Here is a 14,571-nt window from a genome sequence, read left to right as displayed (position 1 = left end):
TCCCTGTCCATCACCAACTCCCGGAGTTCACTCAGACTCATGTCCATCAAGTCAGTGATGCCATCCAGCCATCTCATCCTCTGTCGTCCTCTTCGCCTCCTGCCCCCAATCCCTCCCAGCATCAGAGTCTTTTCCAATGAGTCAACTCTTCTCATGGGGTGGCCAAAGTACTGGAGTTTCTGCTTCGGCATCATTCCTTCCAAAGAAATCCCAGGGCTGATCTCCTTCAGAATGGACTGGTTGGATCTCCTTGCAGTCCAAGGGACTCTCTAGAGTCTTCTCCAACACCACAGTTCAAAAGCATCAATTCTTCGGCGCTCAGCCTTCTTCACAGTCCAACTCTCACATCCATACACGACCACAGGAAAAACCATAGTCTTAACTAGATGGACCTTAGTCGGCAAAGCAATGTCTCTGGTTTTGAATGTGCCACCTAGGTTGGTCATAACTTTTCTTCCAAGGAGTAAGCATCTTTTAATTTCATGGCTGCAGTCACCATCTGTAGTGATTTTGGAGCCCCCCCCAAATAAAGTCTGACACTGTTTCCACTGTTTCCCCATCTATTTCCCATGAAGTGATGGGACCGGATGCAATGATCTTCGTTTTCTGAATGTTGAGCTTTAAGCCAACTTTGTCACTCTCCTCTTTCACTTTCATCAAGAGGCTCTTCAGTTGCTCTTCACTCTCTGCCATAAGAGTGGTGTCATCTGCTTATCTGAGGTTATTGATATTTCTCCTGGCAGTGTTGATTCCAGCTTGTGTTTCTTCCAGCCCAACGTTTCTCATGATGTACTCTGCATATAAGTTAAATAAGCAGGGTGACAATATACAGCCTTGACGTACTCCTTTTCCTATTTGAACCATCCATTATTCACAAATCTCAAATATAAAAGCCCTAAAAACAAAAGGTTTTCATAATTTGCATGTTTGTGTGCTTAGTTGCTCAGTGATGTCCAACTCTTTTGTGACCCCATGGTCTGCAGCCTGCTAGGCTCCTCTGTACATGGAATTTCCCAGACAAGAAAACTGAAAGGGGTTGCCATTTCCTCCTCCGGGAGATCTTCTCGATGTAGGGATTGAACTCGCATCTCCAGAGTCTCCTGCAGGTGGATTCTTTACCACTCTGCCACCTGGTGCCAAAATCTAACCTAAACTGAATATATTTAGTAGCAAATCCTGAGACTCCTCCTAGTCTGTCTTTATCCCATTTGGTATGAATAATCATACATTTCATTACAGGAATATTAGTGTGTCTGATTTCTTATTGTAAGACTTCCCTGAGGGTGTGACATAGGTAGGGAACACTTCTGAACTACATAGAATGTTCAGTCACCAATTTGATGAACATGAGTTTGAGCACGCTCTGGGAGATGATGAAGGAAAGGGGAGCCTGGTGTCCTGCAGTCCATGGGGTCGCAAAGAGTCGGACATGACTGAGCAACTGAACAGCACAGGCTTGTGATAGACCACCGTAAGAATGTACTTCCTGTCAGATCAACAGCAGTGCATTTCTTCTAATTTTCTAGGCAGTGGTTTAGCGCCCTCATAATAAATAAAAACAGTGGTGAATATCAGAGCATGGCTCTTGGCCACTTTTAAATATACATTTACATGTATATGTTTTTTGATACTGATCTAAGAAGAGGGTTTCATTTGTGTCGTGATGAGAGAGGCTTACATTAAGGAGATCAAGTAGAAAAATAATTGTCTATAAAAGACTTTTCAGTGTAACAGACTCTTCCCCCAAGTTAATGGTTTAAAACAGCACATATTTACTGTATCTTCTTTTTTTTTTTAAGTAAAACAGGTTAAGTGTTTATTAGGAGAAAGGGTATGTGTGGATAGACACACACAGGCGAACTCAGAGAGAGTCGCCACGTATTTACTATCTTCATCAGTCCCTGAATATTAGGAATTCAGGAGCATCCTAACTGGTTGGTTTTTGCTCAGGGTTCCCAGAAAGTTGTTATCAAAATGTGGGCCAGGATTTCAGACATCTGGAAACTTGAGCGTTGCTGGGGTGTCACGTTTCTTTTTCAGTGCCGACAAGTCCCTTATTAGTGCTTACAAAGAAAAGTCTAGTCTCTGTGTCTGCAGTTCAGAATAAACCTAACAAGGATTTGCTAAAGGAGGCTTGGGGACTCCTAATTTGTTCTGAAGATTTCTGCTGCAAGTCCCTTCTTAGGGGAGTGCCTTCTCTTTGGATTTTCCTTGTCCTCCCTCAGGCAGCCTTTTTTTTTCCCCCTCCCCTGGGTTCTGTCTCTGTTCCCTTAAAGTTGCCTCTTCATTCACCTCCTGTGGGTCAGTGCAAGCGTGTTGATGGCCCTGAGTCACGGTGCTGAAAAGATGGTTGCCTCAGTTGGAGCTTTGCCCAGAAGACAGGCATTAGTCACAATTGAAAATAATGAAATAATGATTGCTGGTGTGTCTTAAAAAAAATAAGAGGATACTTGCTGTTGTTCTGTCACTAAGTCGTGTCCGCCTCTTGCAACCCCATAGACTGCAGCACGCCAGCCTTCCCTGTCCTTCACTGTCTCCCTGAGTTTCCTCAGACTCATGTCCATTGAGTCAGTGATGCCTTCCAGCCATCTATAGGAGACTCTGACGGGATCTCACCCAGTCTGTGATTTGTTTGCTCGATGCTTTCCCCTTTGTATTTTGGAGGAAGAATAACCTATCCTTGGGGTTTTGCTCAAAAATGTTTTCCCTCAGGGGCATAAATGTGGAAACTATTTCACACACCACCGCACGTAACATTTTGTACGTCCTCCCTGACTGCAGATGTTCAGGGGATGTGGTGTGGTACAGTAGAGTATTCTCATTTATTTTATGGAAAAAAGAAAAAGCTTAGGTTCATTTTTAACTGTGAAGTTCTTGTCTTTCTCACTATCCGTTTTTTTTTTTTTTTTTAATCTTCTTGGCTTCCCAAAAAGTGCTCTATAGGTTTCTTGCTTATCCTTTTTTTCCCTTTCTTTCTCCACCAAATCTTTGCAGAGATGTTTTATATAGTGTTGGGAATATAACATTTTCCTTTTCTGAGCTACTTCTGTTTTGAGTCTTATTTCTAAATTGAGAAAGAAAAACTGAAGCTCTCATGAAGAGAGTATCAGATATGGAAAACTGAAGGAGGAGAATGGAGAAGACAGCTTTAAGTGAGCCGCCTTCTGCATCTTTTCCTGTCTCTGCTGTCTTCCTATGTCTGAGCCAAGAAGAGTCTTCCCTGGGCGCCCATAACATTAGGAAGCCATTGACAGGGTCCCAGGGAGCCTTTCTAATCTGTATCTTTGTCCACCTCCAAATATTCTCCCCTGTAACAGGAGAGAATTCTGAAGAGAGAGGCTGTTACTACGATAAACCTTACACACAATTTCAAATATATAAAACAGGCACTAATTTGTGTTTTATTTTTTTGCTTTTTTATTACTACACATGCAAGTATTTTGTAAAGGCTTTCCTCTGTTTAATCATCACTTCTATCTCTCCCAACTCTCTTTTTCTGCATAAGTTCTTCAACTAAAGTTTTATGTCTGTGAGCATTTTTATTTTTTTTTAACTTTTAATTTTGTATTGGACTAGAAGTGGCTGAGCATGCACGCATGCGCGCGCGCGCACACACACACACACACACACACACACACACACACAGAGCTGATTGACGAATAATGTTGTTTCCGGTGAATAGTGAAGGGACTCAGCCACACATATACATGTATCCCTTTACCCCCAAACGCCTCTCCCATCCAGGATGCCACATAACATTGAGCAGAGTTCCACGTGCTATACAATAGGTCTTTTGTTTGTTATCCATTATCAGTACAGCAGTGTGTACGTGTCAGTCCCAAATTCCCTAACTGCCCCTTCTGCCCGTCCTCCTCTCAGCAACCATCAGATGTTCTCTGAGTCTTTAGTCTCTTTCTGTTCTGCAAGTTCATTTGTATCATTTCTTGTTAGATTCCAGACATAAGGGGTGTCCTATGATACTTCTCCTCCTCTGTCTGACTTACTCCACTCACTGTGACAGTCTCTGGGTCCATCTGTGTTGCTGCAGATGGCATCATTTCATCCTTTTTAATGACTCAGTGATGCCCCCTTGTATATGTGTACCACATCTTTATCCATTCCCCCACGAGTGTTTTTGGATTTCAGACCCCCACCATTAGCGAGGGACTGATTATCTTCTCATGACAGTATAATTTTCCTGAGGAAGTCCCAGGAAAGCAAAGGATCAGTTGAACCGAGAGTATATGTACCCTTTGGACTGGCATTCATACTGGCCAGCCAGGGAAGCGTGACAGTACAGCAGTGTGCGGGAGGGGCAGTGCTTTCTTCAGGGATGACGGCACGTTGATCCTTGTGGTATGGATCCCAGGCAGAGTCCCAGTGTCTCACTGAGCTGCTTTTGCCTTCACATACCTCAGCGTAAATTAGATTAATTTCCATAGCAAATCTTCTTTAACCTTGAACTGTCACACTCTGCCTTTAAAATGTCACTTGTGTAACACATTAAGCTGCAGGGCCCTTCCAAACTCACTACCACCACCCCTTCAGACCTCCAAAAGTTTCCCAGGTATTATCCTCATGTTATCTTTTTTTCCCCCACATTATCTTTGCAAGTGACTGTGGTTATCTTTCTTGGTCTCTGTTTTATGTTGCTTTTTGAGAAAGGATTTAAGCATATATGTTCAGGGAAGAGAGAGAGAATGAGTGAATAAGCAAAAATCTGGACAATAAGTGAGGTTGAAGGCACTTAGGATATTAAAGTTCATCCTGCCTGTTCCCATTTCACCTGCCCTGTGTGTTGATAGCATTTGCTTTTATGCAGCATGTTATCTGAAACAGTTGCTGTTAAACCTGTCAGGCCTCAAGTGATCGTTCATTGTATTCAGAGAGAAGTCCAATTAAACTAGGGTCAGCTACCTCAGTTTTTCCAGAATTTCTGTATAAACTAGAATCTTTGAGAGGGAAAAAATATTTGCGATCTTTGCCACAGTATTGTGCCTGTTTTAATAATTTATTTGCATTATTTCTGAATGTTACACAGTTATGTTTTTGAGGTACTTCCCATCAAAGGGTCATAAGTAACAATGTTTTCCAATGTGTACATTCTGGCAACTGTTTATAATTTCTTTTTAAAAGAAGTCAATTAGATACTTTGAGGTTTTCAGCCTAAAATTCCTATGCAGAAGTTTTTCCATATTATTAAAATCAAACAAAAATATGGCAGCAAACTTAACTCTTATCTCAACAGCTCTTAACTTTGCAAATACCTATGTTTTTCTTATTCTAATTTGATGTTTTCCCCCTAATATTTTCTTAGGTGCAGAGAGAGCTAGCAGCTGTTATTGCTTTGAAAGCAAGGAAGTCTGGTGAGTAGTCTTTCTTGGGGCTGGAGGAAGATTCTGGTTCTTTGGAGATGTTTCACATGTCATGTGGTTGTGAGCAGTTGAATGTATCCTGGGAAGACTTGGTCCAGAAAGCATATCTCCATTTGTTTTAAAAAGTATTTACTCTGCTGTCAAAATAGCACAGTCATATATACAGTTTTTTCAAATTTCACTGCCTGGCTTTATTTCATGCTTCAAGGAAAAAAGAAATTCAAAATTAAAAATGTGTTTGCAGCCCACTGCAAGCATGGGTCTAGGTACCCAGCAAAGGAAAGCAAACCACTTTACCTTACTTGTCATAATGACAGAAGAAAATAGATAATGTAATGGTGGTCTCTGTTTTATATTTCTCATCTCAAAGTGGCTTCTTAAAAAAATAATTGAATTGTCTAATAACATTTCATAGCAAGCATGTTTCATAGGAACTGATGGTATGGATCCAATTCCTAATACCTTAGGAAGCAATCTGGGAATATAATAAGTGGAAAGGAAAAGGGAGCTCTCAGCTACATCTTGAGGAGAGAAAGCCATGTTTCGCTGAAATTCAGTATGAAATAGACGCTCAGTGAGGTGGAGAACACTTGCTTTGAAAAGAAGAGTAGCAGGAGGACCCTCGCTGTTCAGAGGAGGCCGTGCTGAATGGAATGGCAAACAGAGGGGAGGTGCTTCATGGAGAATGTTAAACTAGGGTAAGACTTTTCAGGTGAAAGCACTATGACAAAATCAGAGAGTTGCCAAGGTTTGAAGAAATGCCTGGAACAGAGATGTCTTCAGAACAGAAGTCATACATTTTGCATCTTCCTTTTTCTAGCTAGAAACGAAAACTTTGCTTTTCTCTTGGTGACTTTTGGGATCAAACGCACCTTGTTGTGTTTGTACTATGTCTTTGTTGATTTGGCTGTTGTAGAAGATGCAGAGACTGGACACTATAAAGGTGGTGGAGAAGAAATGCGAGGCACAGCGACGTGGATCCTCAGAGCCCAGGCAGTGGGAATGGCATTAGATCGTGGATATTTGCATAGGTGGAGGCCGAGAGGGAGAAGGGGCACCAGTATACAGGTTGTAGGTGGGGAGTCTTAGAAATAAATTGTGCTAGAGCTGATGTAGTTTCCTACAACCGTAAGGAGACAAAATTTACAGTCTGTATGAGTTGGGATGATAGTGCCTTGGAAGATAGATTTATTTTTTAAGTTTTAGAAAAAGTTGGGAAAATAATAAAATACATATACTCTGTCATTGCTGGAACAAAACAGAGCAAGTAAATAGAGATGGGGCTGGAGAGGGAGGTGGTTGCTAATTTACACAGTGTGGGCTGGGCAGGCCCTTGAGCAAAGACCTGAAGTCACTGAGGGGTGAGCCCCGTGGACGTCCAGGCAGAGCATTGGACAGAGGTGTGCAAAATATGTGTAGAGAACAGCAAGGAAGTGGAAGCGGCTGGAGCAAAGTGAACAAGACAGAAAGAGGTAGATTCCAGATGTCAGGCTAAGAAGTTTGAACTCTCTGGAGGTGAAGAGAAATGAGGAAGCATAAGCAAGACACACACACAGTGGACTGTGCAGAGTCAAAGACTGGTATGAAGTTGGCTGTTACGCCAGGAGGTTAACATCTCTATCTGTGGAGCTTGGAATGTCAAGACAACATTGGGAACTTCTCAGGGACAGAGTGAAGCACAAATATGTCAAGGGTGGGGACATAAATTCATAGTTTTATTTTGTCAAGTTCCGTGAAAACCCCTATTGGTAATTTTTAAACTGTGTTGAATTTATAGGTCATTAGATAAATTGGCACTTTGGAGATAAGCATTTCCATTCATGAATCTAGGGTTTCATTCCACTTTTTTCATATCTTCAGTACTGTCTTAACAATGTCTCCTGAAAGCTTTGTACATTTCTTTGCTTACTGTATTCTTTGGTGCCTTTGGTTACTGTTATTTTTTGGCTACTGGTATTTTTAGCTTATTTTTTAAGTGAAGGTTTCTGTCTTTGTCTTTCATGACACTTTTTCTTGAAATAAACTTTACCTTTTAGAGTAGTTTCAATTCACAGAAAAACTGAGCAGAGAGAACACAGTTCCCATATGCCCTGTACCCCCACATGCCCTGCTCCCTTATGCCAGCATCTCAGAGGGGGTATATTTGTTCTAATTGATAGCCTGTGTTGACACATCGTTGTTTCCCACGGTCCGTAGTTTAGGGTTCACTCTCGGTACTGCCCATTTTATGGGCTTGGACTGATGTCTAATAACATGTGCTTATCATTACAGTCTCACACAGAATCACTTCCCTGCCCTTCTGCTCTACCTATTTATGCCCCCTCCCCTCCCCCATTTTCTGACAGTCACTTATGTTATTGTCCCCATAGTTTTGCCTTTTCCAGAACGTCACATGGTTGGAATCATAGATAGTCTTTTCAGATCGGCTTTGTTCGGTCAGTAATAGGCATCCAGAGTCCATCCATGTCCTCTACTAACGACTTGATAACTCATTTCTTCCTAGCTCAGAATAACGTTCCGTTGTCTGGATGTACCACAGTTTGTGTGTCCGTTCACCTGCCAAAGGACATCTTGATTGCTTCCAGGTTTTGGCAGTTATAGATGTTACAAACAAGCCTATAAACATCTGTGTGTATGTTTGTATACAGTTTTCATCTATGGACACGTCATGCACACACAGTTTTCAGCTGCTTTGGGTGAGTAGCAAAGAGTGTGATTTCTGGAGCGTGTGGTAAGAAGAGTATGTTGAGTTTTGTAAGAAGCTGCTCCCGGTAACTACCTTCCCGAGTGGCTGTACTCTTTGCGCTCCCACCAGCAGTGGACGAGAGCTCCTGTCGCTCTGTGTCTTCACCAGCATTTGTTGTCAGTGTTCCAGATTTAGTTGTTTTAGTTTGCATTTTCCTGACGGCATGTGATCTGGAATATCTTTCCATGTGCTTACTTGTTATCTCTGTATCTTCTTTGATGAGTGTCTGCTAAAGCCTTTGATCCATTTTTCAGTCAGCTTGCTTGTTTTCTTGTTGAGTCTTAGGAGTTCTGTATGTATTTTTGATGATTGTCCTTTTTTGGATATAGTTTGCAGGTGTTTTCTCCCAGTCTCTGGCTTGTATTCTCTTTCTCTTGACATTGTTTTAATTTTAATAAAGTCAAGCTTATCTTTCTTCTCTTTTGGATCCTGCGTTTGGTGTTATAGCTAAAAAGTCATATCACACACAAGATCATCTAGGTTTTCTTACATCCTAGAAATTGGATAGTTTTGCTTTACGTTTAAGTCTGTGATCCATTTTGAGTTCATTTTTATGAAGAGTGTTAGGTCTGCATTTGGGTTCTTTTATGTGTGTGTGTATGTCTAGTTGTTCCAGCTGCATTTGTTGAAACAGTATCCTCCTTCCATTTTATTGCCTTCCCTCCTTTGCCAAAGGTCGTTCGACTGTATTTGTGTGGGTTTATGTCTGGGCTCCCTGTTCTTTTCCATTGACCTACTTGTCTGGGCTTTCGCCAGTACCACACTGTTTGGATTACTGTAACTTTACAGTAAGTGTTGGTAGGGTACTGTCAGCCTTCCAGCTTTTTCTCCTTCAACATTGTTTTGGCTATTCTGGGTCTTTTCCCTCTCCATATATACTTTGAATCAGTTTGTTGATCCACATCTGTTATCTTTTCTAATTGTTTATTTTTCCTGCATGAGAACTCTGTTTTTGTGCCTCTCAAAAGTGTTAAACTTCAATAAATTCTAATAGCTAGTTTTAAAATTACCTTGGGTTTTCTTTATAGACAAATATAGTGTCTATCAATTATGACTATTTTAATCTCTGTCTTTCCAACCCAAGTAACTCCCCTATTTTCCCCTCATGCTAGGGTCTTATGATATATAATTTGAATAATAAAAAAGATACTTGCATTCTTACTTTGTCCCTGACAAAATTAAAGTTTTCTGACTAGAAAAATAGGGTAAGCAAAGAAGATCATTTTTAGAGGAAAACAGACTTTTCTGTGCCACATTCCCCAAACCACAACAAATTTGGGGAGCAGTCTGGGCCAAATATAACCAACATTTTCAAATTCAAAGAATTTGAATATTCAAAGAATCCAAGCATGGCCTGCAGGAGGCACCCACCTGATTCGTCCCACACTGCTGCTGCTTGATTTGGCATTGAGAGCAGATGAAAAATAATAGCGGCAAAGTATGAGAACCTAACTCATAAGTATGGCTTTTATTCCTTTATCAGATTCTAACAGAGCACCTACTCTAGGGCATTGATGGTACAGTGGTAAGCAAGGACAAATGCGGCTCCCTGCTATTTTAAAATCACAATGTTTATTTCAGAGATAAATAAACGTAAGTCAATGGCTGTCTGAAAAAGGATAATGTATTACTGTGTAGTTAGGAGGTGGTAAAATGAACTATTAAACACAGCCTTAAACAGACTTTTAGCTGCACAATGGTGCATTCTGTATGCTCATTTTTTAAAAAAAACTATTTTGATTTTTTTAAGGTAGAATAAAAAGAAACTGGTATACTTCTAATAAAAAAGTATTGAAATAATAGTTGGCACATCTGGGGCTTGACAAAAGGAATTGATTCCCTTAATATCTGTCTTGCAGCAGAACTGTTAATTAGGGCTCAGGTGGTCATGCCAGATTTATGTCTCTCTGTGAAGGGTTGTTAAAATAAGAATTAGTATAAAGAAAGAGTTTTTTTGGTTTCAGCTTTCCGTACAAACAGAAATAAAAGTAATTGCCAGTTGATAGATTATATAGATGATTCAAGGATCTAGCTTTGTAAAAAATCTATTTTGTTGTAATTTTCTAAGAAGCCATTAGGATGTGGCTTTAAACAGTTTTCTCCTCTGAATGCTAACCTTAGTGAATATGAATAGCATTTTAAGGCTTCACATAGTTTTAAGATGTTAACACAGATATCCTTGCACTTGTGTCTTTTTTGTTGAATTGCTAATTCTACTGCTAACTGTTAGACAGTTAGAGTCTTAGGAGACATTTTCTTCCCCCTTTCAAGGGAGTCCACAGACAAAGCATGTTTAGCTCTCAGTGTCTTTAGATTAGATGAAATTTGTGCCGTGGTGGGCTTTTATTTCTGGAAAGCCAGAAATCTCATATTGGTAAACCTCTTTGGCAGTTTTTATATTTCACTCTCTCTCCTAGTCCATACCTAGTTAAGTGTTTTAAAACTAAGTATCGAGGATATTAATGTTTGGAAAACACAGAAGAGGTTCTAGACTCTGTTTGTACCATTAAATGTCTTTGTGACTTTGGTAAAGGGATTCCAATTTGTATTGTATCATGACGGGGTGGGTATAGAATGTAGGAACCTTCGTGATTCCTTCCAGGTCCAGTATTTAATTATAATAGTGAGTATTTTCATTAATTTCTTTCATTATCCTTAATGGAGTCACAACCTTGGGAATGTTTTATTCAGGACTCTTAGAGACAAGTGAGAGAAAAATAAACTGAAAACCACAAGGGGACTTTATTGGCTCAGGGTATCTGTGGAGCTAATCAGTCTCAGCAGGAGAGAACCTCTTTCCTGGTAAGGCCCACGGAAGTCTTGGTGGGGACTTCGCTGGGAGGATGGAATGCCCATCTCTGGAGCAGTGGAAGCTTGGATGGCGGGCAGAATACAGAGGTTAGGTCCCACGAACTGAGGCTGAGGCAGGTGTGGCTCCCCAGAGGAAACCAGCAGAAGAGGGATGGCTACTGGGGCCCAGTGCTCACCACAGGAGGAATTACTCGTATTGTCTGAATCTCGTGATTCAGAGAGGATTTCGAGGGAAATGTGCCTGAGAGTACACAGGTTAAGGCTGCAGCCATTGCAAACCCAGGCTTTCCAACATCCAGTCTCTAGTTTTCCTAGCTACGTTGTGCCCCCTCCCGTGTTGTTATGGGGAGTAAAGATTTGGTTTATGGAAAGGCATTCACGTTTTCTACTTTTGTTTCTGGAAATGGAAAAGAATCTAGTGAAAACTTACATTTTTCAAGCAGTAAATAGCAGCAATTTCCCCCCTCGTTTTCAAATAAATGAGCCAGGGATTCAGGTTAATGTGTTATTTTTGTACCAAGATATTTTATTATTTCTTTGGGATGTTAAATATATATATAAAACATAAAATTGTATAAAATGGTTTTACCTACTGTGTTTAGTGTTAGCTTTTAGAAACATTATTTTTAATAGGCCGCAAAGGATGAGAAGGAAGCCCGAGTTTTACATTCGTGTTAAATTGTTTCTCCTAGCCTCAGAAATCCTCTTGTTTGTTCAATCATCTTTGATTCCTATACTCAAGCTTAAATAGGCATTTGAATGGGTATGTGATTTCTCCAGCTTGGTTATTAATATTTGCTGTACACTGAACTGCGTGTTTGTAAAACATTCAACAGGTGACCGCGGGGATCTGGTAATCTGGGTGAACCCATCAGACAAGTTGAGGGCCCTTTATTACCTGGCTCAATTCCTAGCTTTGAAGATCTACTGCTGGTAACAGTCACTGGTCACCAATGACTCGTTATAGGAACTTAAGCAGTTTTAAGCCGCTTTGTGAGATTGGCAGGGAGTCAGTGTTGACAGGAAGCTCTGCAGAGAGGTTTGAGGTCTGACACAATTGAAGGGACATGTTCTCCTTCAGGGCAGAAGCTTCCCAAAGAGAAGACATCCCCATTGCTTTGTCATGAAAAATGAAATAGATGGACTGATTATTTTTAACAGTAGAGAAAGGTTTCTCCCTTCTGCACATTTAGAAAAAGAAAAAATAACCATTAAGCCAATGGAATTGTTTCTACTTTTATGATCCTCTTTTTCACTTTTTATTTTAATGTAGCACAGTGTTTGACTTTACTCTCTCATGAACACATTGCTCATAAAGGAGAATGCACAGTAAAATGGGATTTTAGAGTGGATGGTAATAATAAAATTAAGGACCAACAAAGACAGCCTTAACGTGCTGGTACAATTATTGCTATCTCAAACCCCTTTCTGGTTTCTTGTGATTAACTTGCTATTGAAAAAATTTAAATGCTTTTGAAAGTATTAATAAAAGCTGTAGTAATCCTGTCTTGAATAGTTTTTTTCCATCTAATCTCTGAGTGGGCTAATAATGACTGTTCAAGCTGGGAAATACTAGTTTGTAACGACAGAGGTCTATTGGCTATATTTTAAGCAGTTGAGATATTATGCTTTATTTTTAGTGATATTTTCAACCCCTTAAAAATTTAAAGTCTTCCTCAGCCTGTCCTCATAGGGCGCCCCTTCTCCTCTTGGAGCTGGCGTTTCCACGTGGTTTGTGTTGTGTCTTCTCCTTTGCCGCCTCCTGGATGCTGAGCTGGCACGGCCATAGCTCTCGTTCGTGGTCAGCACAGACCCACACCGATTGTCTTGTTAGCCCCGCTAATAAATGTGCTATTTAGCATTTGTCAACCAAGAGGAAAGAAGTAGCATGTGTTTTCCCCCCAAATCGTCAGCACAACATTCTGGTCTTCCTGATTGATTGAGGATCTAGGATGTTTTCCTGAGAAGAGAGAGCTTTGCCTAACACCATGCTGATTGCTGAAGTTTGTAAAAATCTCCCCCTTCTCGGTGCTATAGTAACTCCTTGTTCTAACATTTCCAGAGGCTCTTCTGCCAGCTGACGGATTTTGTACGTTCACATCCCTTCTCCACCAGTGCATGTTCTTACTAAATAGTGATCAATTCAGTGGTTGACAAGTTGTATCTTTCTTTTTTATTTAATGGCATGAAACCATAATAAGACTCTTGAAACAGTCATTGTCAATGCAATGCAAAGTTAAAACTTACTTGAAAATGTAAAAATCTTCCTATCAAGAAAATAATAGCGTCAATAAAACCCAGGAACAATTGAAAATGCATGAGGCAGATGCTTTGTAAATTTTTTCTAACTCTCCCACTGGGATACGAAGAAAATTGCCTTTAAAAAAAGAATCCCATGACACTGTCTTTTGTAATTAGAGCTATTAAGTCAAAATGATAAATAACCATTCAGTGACATAACATAAAAGAAAATAGCCCTTTGCCCGGTTTTCTCCTGAATAGCAAGGTATCTGAGAGCAACCAGCATGGAAGTTGGGCTCTTTTTAACCCTGAGGGTTACTTAGAATTTAGGAAATTAGAAAGGCAAGATGATTTTCTTTTTCCTCCTTCTACATGGTCGTGTCCATTAAGAGAGTAAATGGAACTGATTTGCCAAGGAGGTGAAGAATGGTAATACCCACAGCAGAGTGTACGTGAGAGTGCAAGGTTTAGAGGCCGTTGTTTTAAAAAATGCACTGCAGGAACTCTTCAGCGAAGGAAGGTAATGTTTATAAGGCTCAGTAGACAAAGGTATTTATCACTCTCAATAGGAGCTTGTTCTTGTTTTAGGGAACCAGATACCGGAAGGGAGAACTGAGCACTGATGCTCTCTGGTCTCGTGTGGTCTGGGACAATGATTTTATGGCATTCAGATTCTTAGCTGTTACTGCCTGTGTCTTATAAACGTGGCCAAACCTTGGGAAACAGTTTCCTGCAGTTTGGAGCAGAGAGTTGGGTGGAAGGTGGGACAGAGACATAAAGTGGAGACTCCACAGTTTTCTGTTTGAGCATGGAAGGCTGGCTGCCAGCACTGCAGCTCCTGGGAATGTGTTTTCTTTGAGCAAACTAGATGAGTGTAATGAGTGTACCCAGTGCATAAATTCAATATTCATTCTACACACAAGGTCAAATGAAAGTTAATGACCATTTGCACACCAGAGATCTGAAACCCACATTTTATTTCTTTCTCATAATGACTAAAAAGGATAGCAATTTATATTTAAATTGATTTAAATTTCAAAGCATAAACACAGAGGTCTCCCTGGTACCCTTTTTTTCACCAGTGAAGCTTCCTGGTAGGGCTCAACTTTCATAAAAAATTCAGTCCCATCCCATGCCGGCTTCCCAGTGTGGACCGTTTTTTTGTTTTCTGTGGAGCAGCCCTGTTCCCACCCTGCTGGGTTAGCAACACCAAATTAGAGCCCAGCAATGCAATCAGAACCACTTTCTTTAATGATTTAGGTTTTGCATTTGTTGAGTTAATTAGCTGATTGAGGCAACTAATGGGTGTCTTTAATACACTGTTGATGGGGTGGCTTCTCTAGAGCCTGCCGGCTCCTTTGTTCTTGGTCTTCTGGGGTTTGGGAACTGCTTCCCAGA

The 14,571-nt window shown here is 40.6% G+C and overlaps 1 protein-coding gene across 1 annotated transcript in view; it reads left to right on the top strand.

The window, feature by feature from the left end:
* The window catches only part of RAPGEF5 (Rap guanine nucleotide exchange factor 5), a 234,171-nt gene that overhangs the window by 88,186 nt on the left and 131,414 nt on the right, over positions 1 to 14,571 (top strand). The window contains exon 7 of the mRNA XM_068972629.1: positions 5,318 to 5,366. Within this exon, the coding sequence (XP_068828730.1) occupies positions 5,318 to 5,366 (49 nt within the window). The remainder of the gene's footprint in view (positions 1 to 5,317; positions 5,367 to 14,571) is intronic.

Source organism: Capricornis sumatraensis, chromosome 5, assembly GCF_032405125.1.
Source record: "Capricornis sumatraensis isolate serow.1 chromosome 5, serow.2, whole genome shotgun sequence".
Lineage (NCBI taxonomy): Eukaryota > Metazoa > Chordata > Mammalia > Artiodactyla > Bovidae > Capricornis > Capricornis sumatraensis.
The sequence above is the reverse complement of the archived record's forward strand: the minus strand, read 5'-3'. Positions and strand labels throughout refer to the sequence as shown.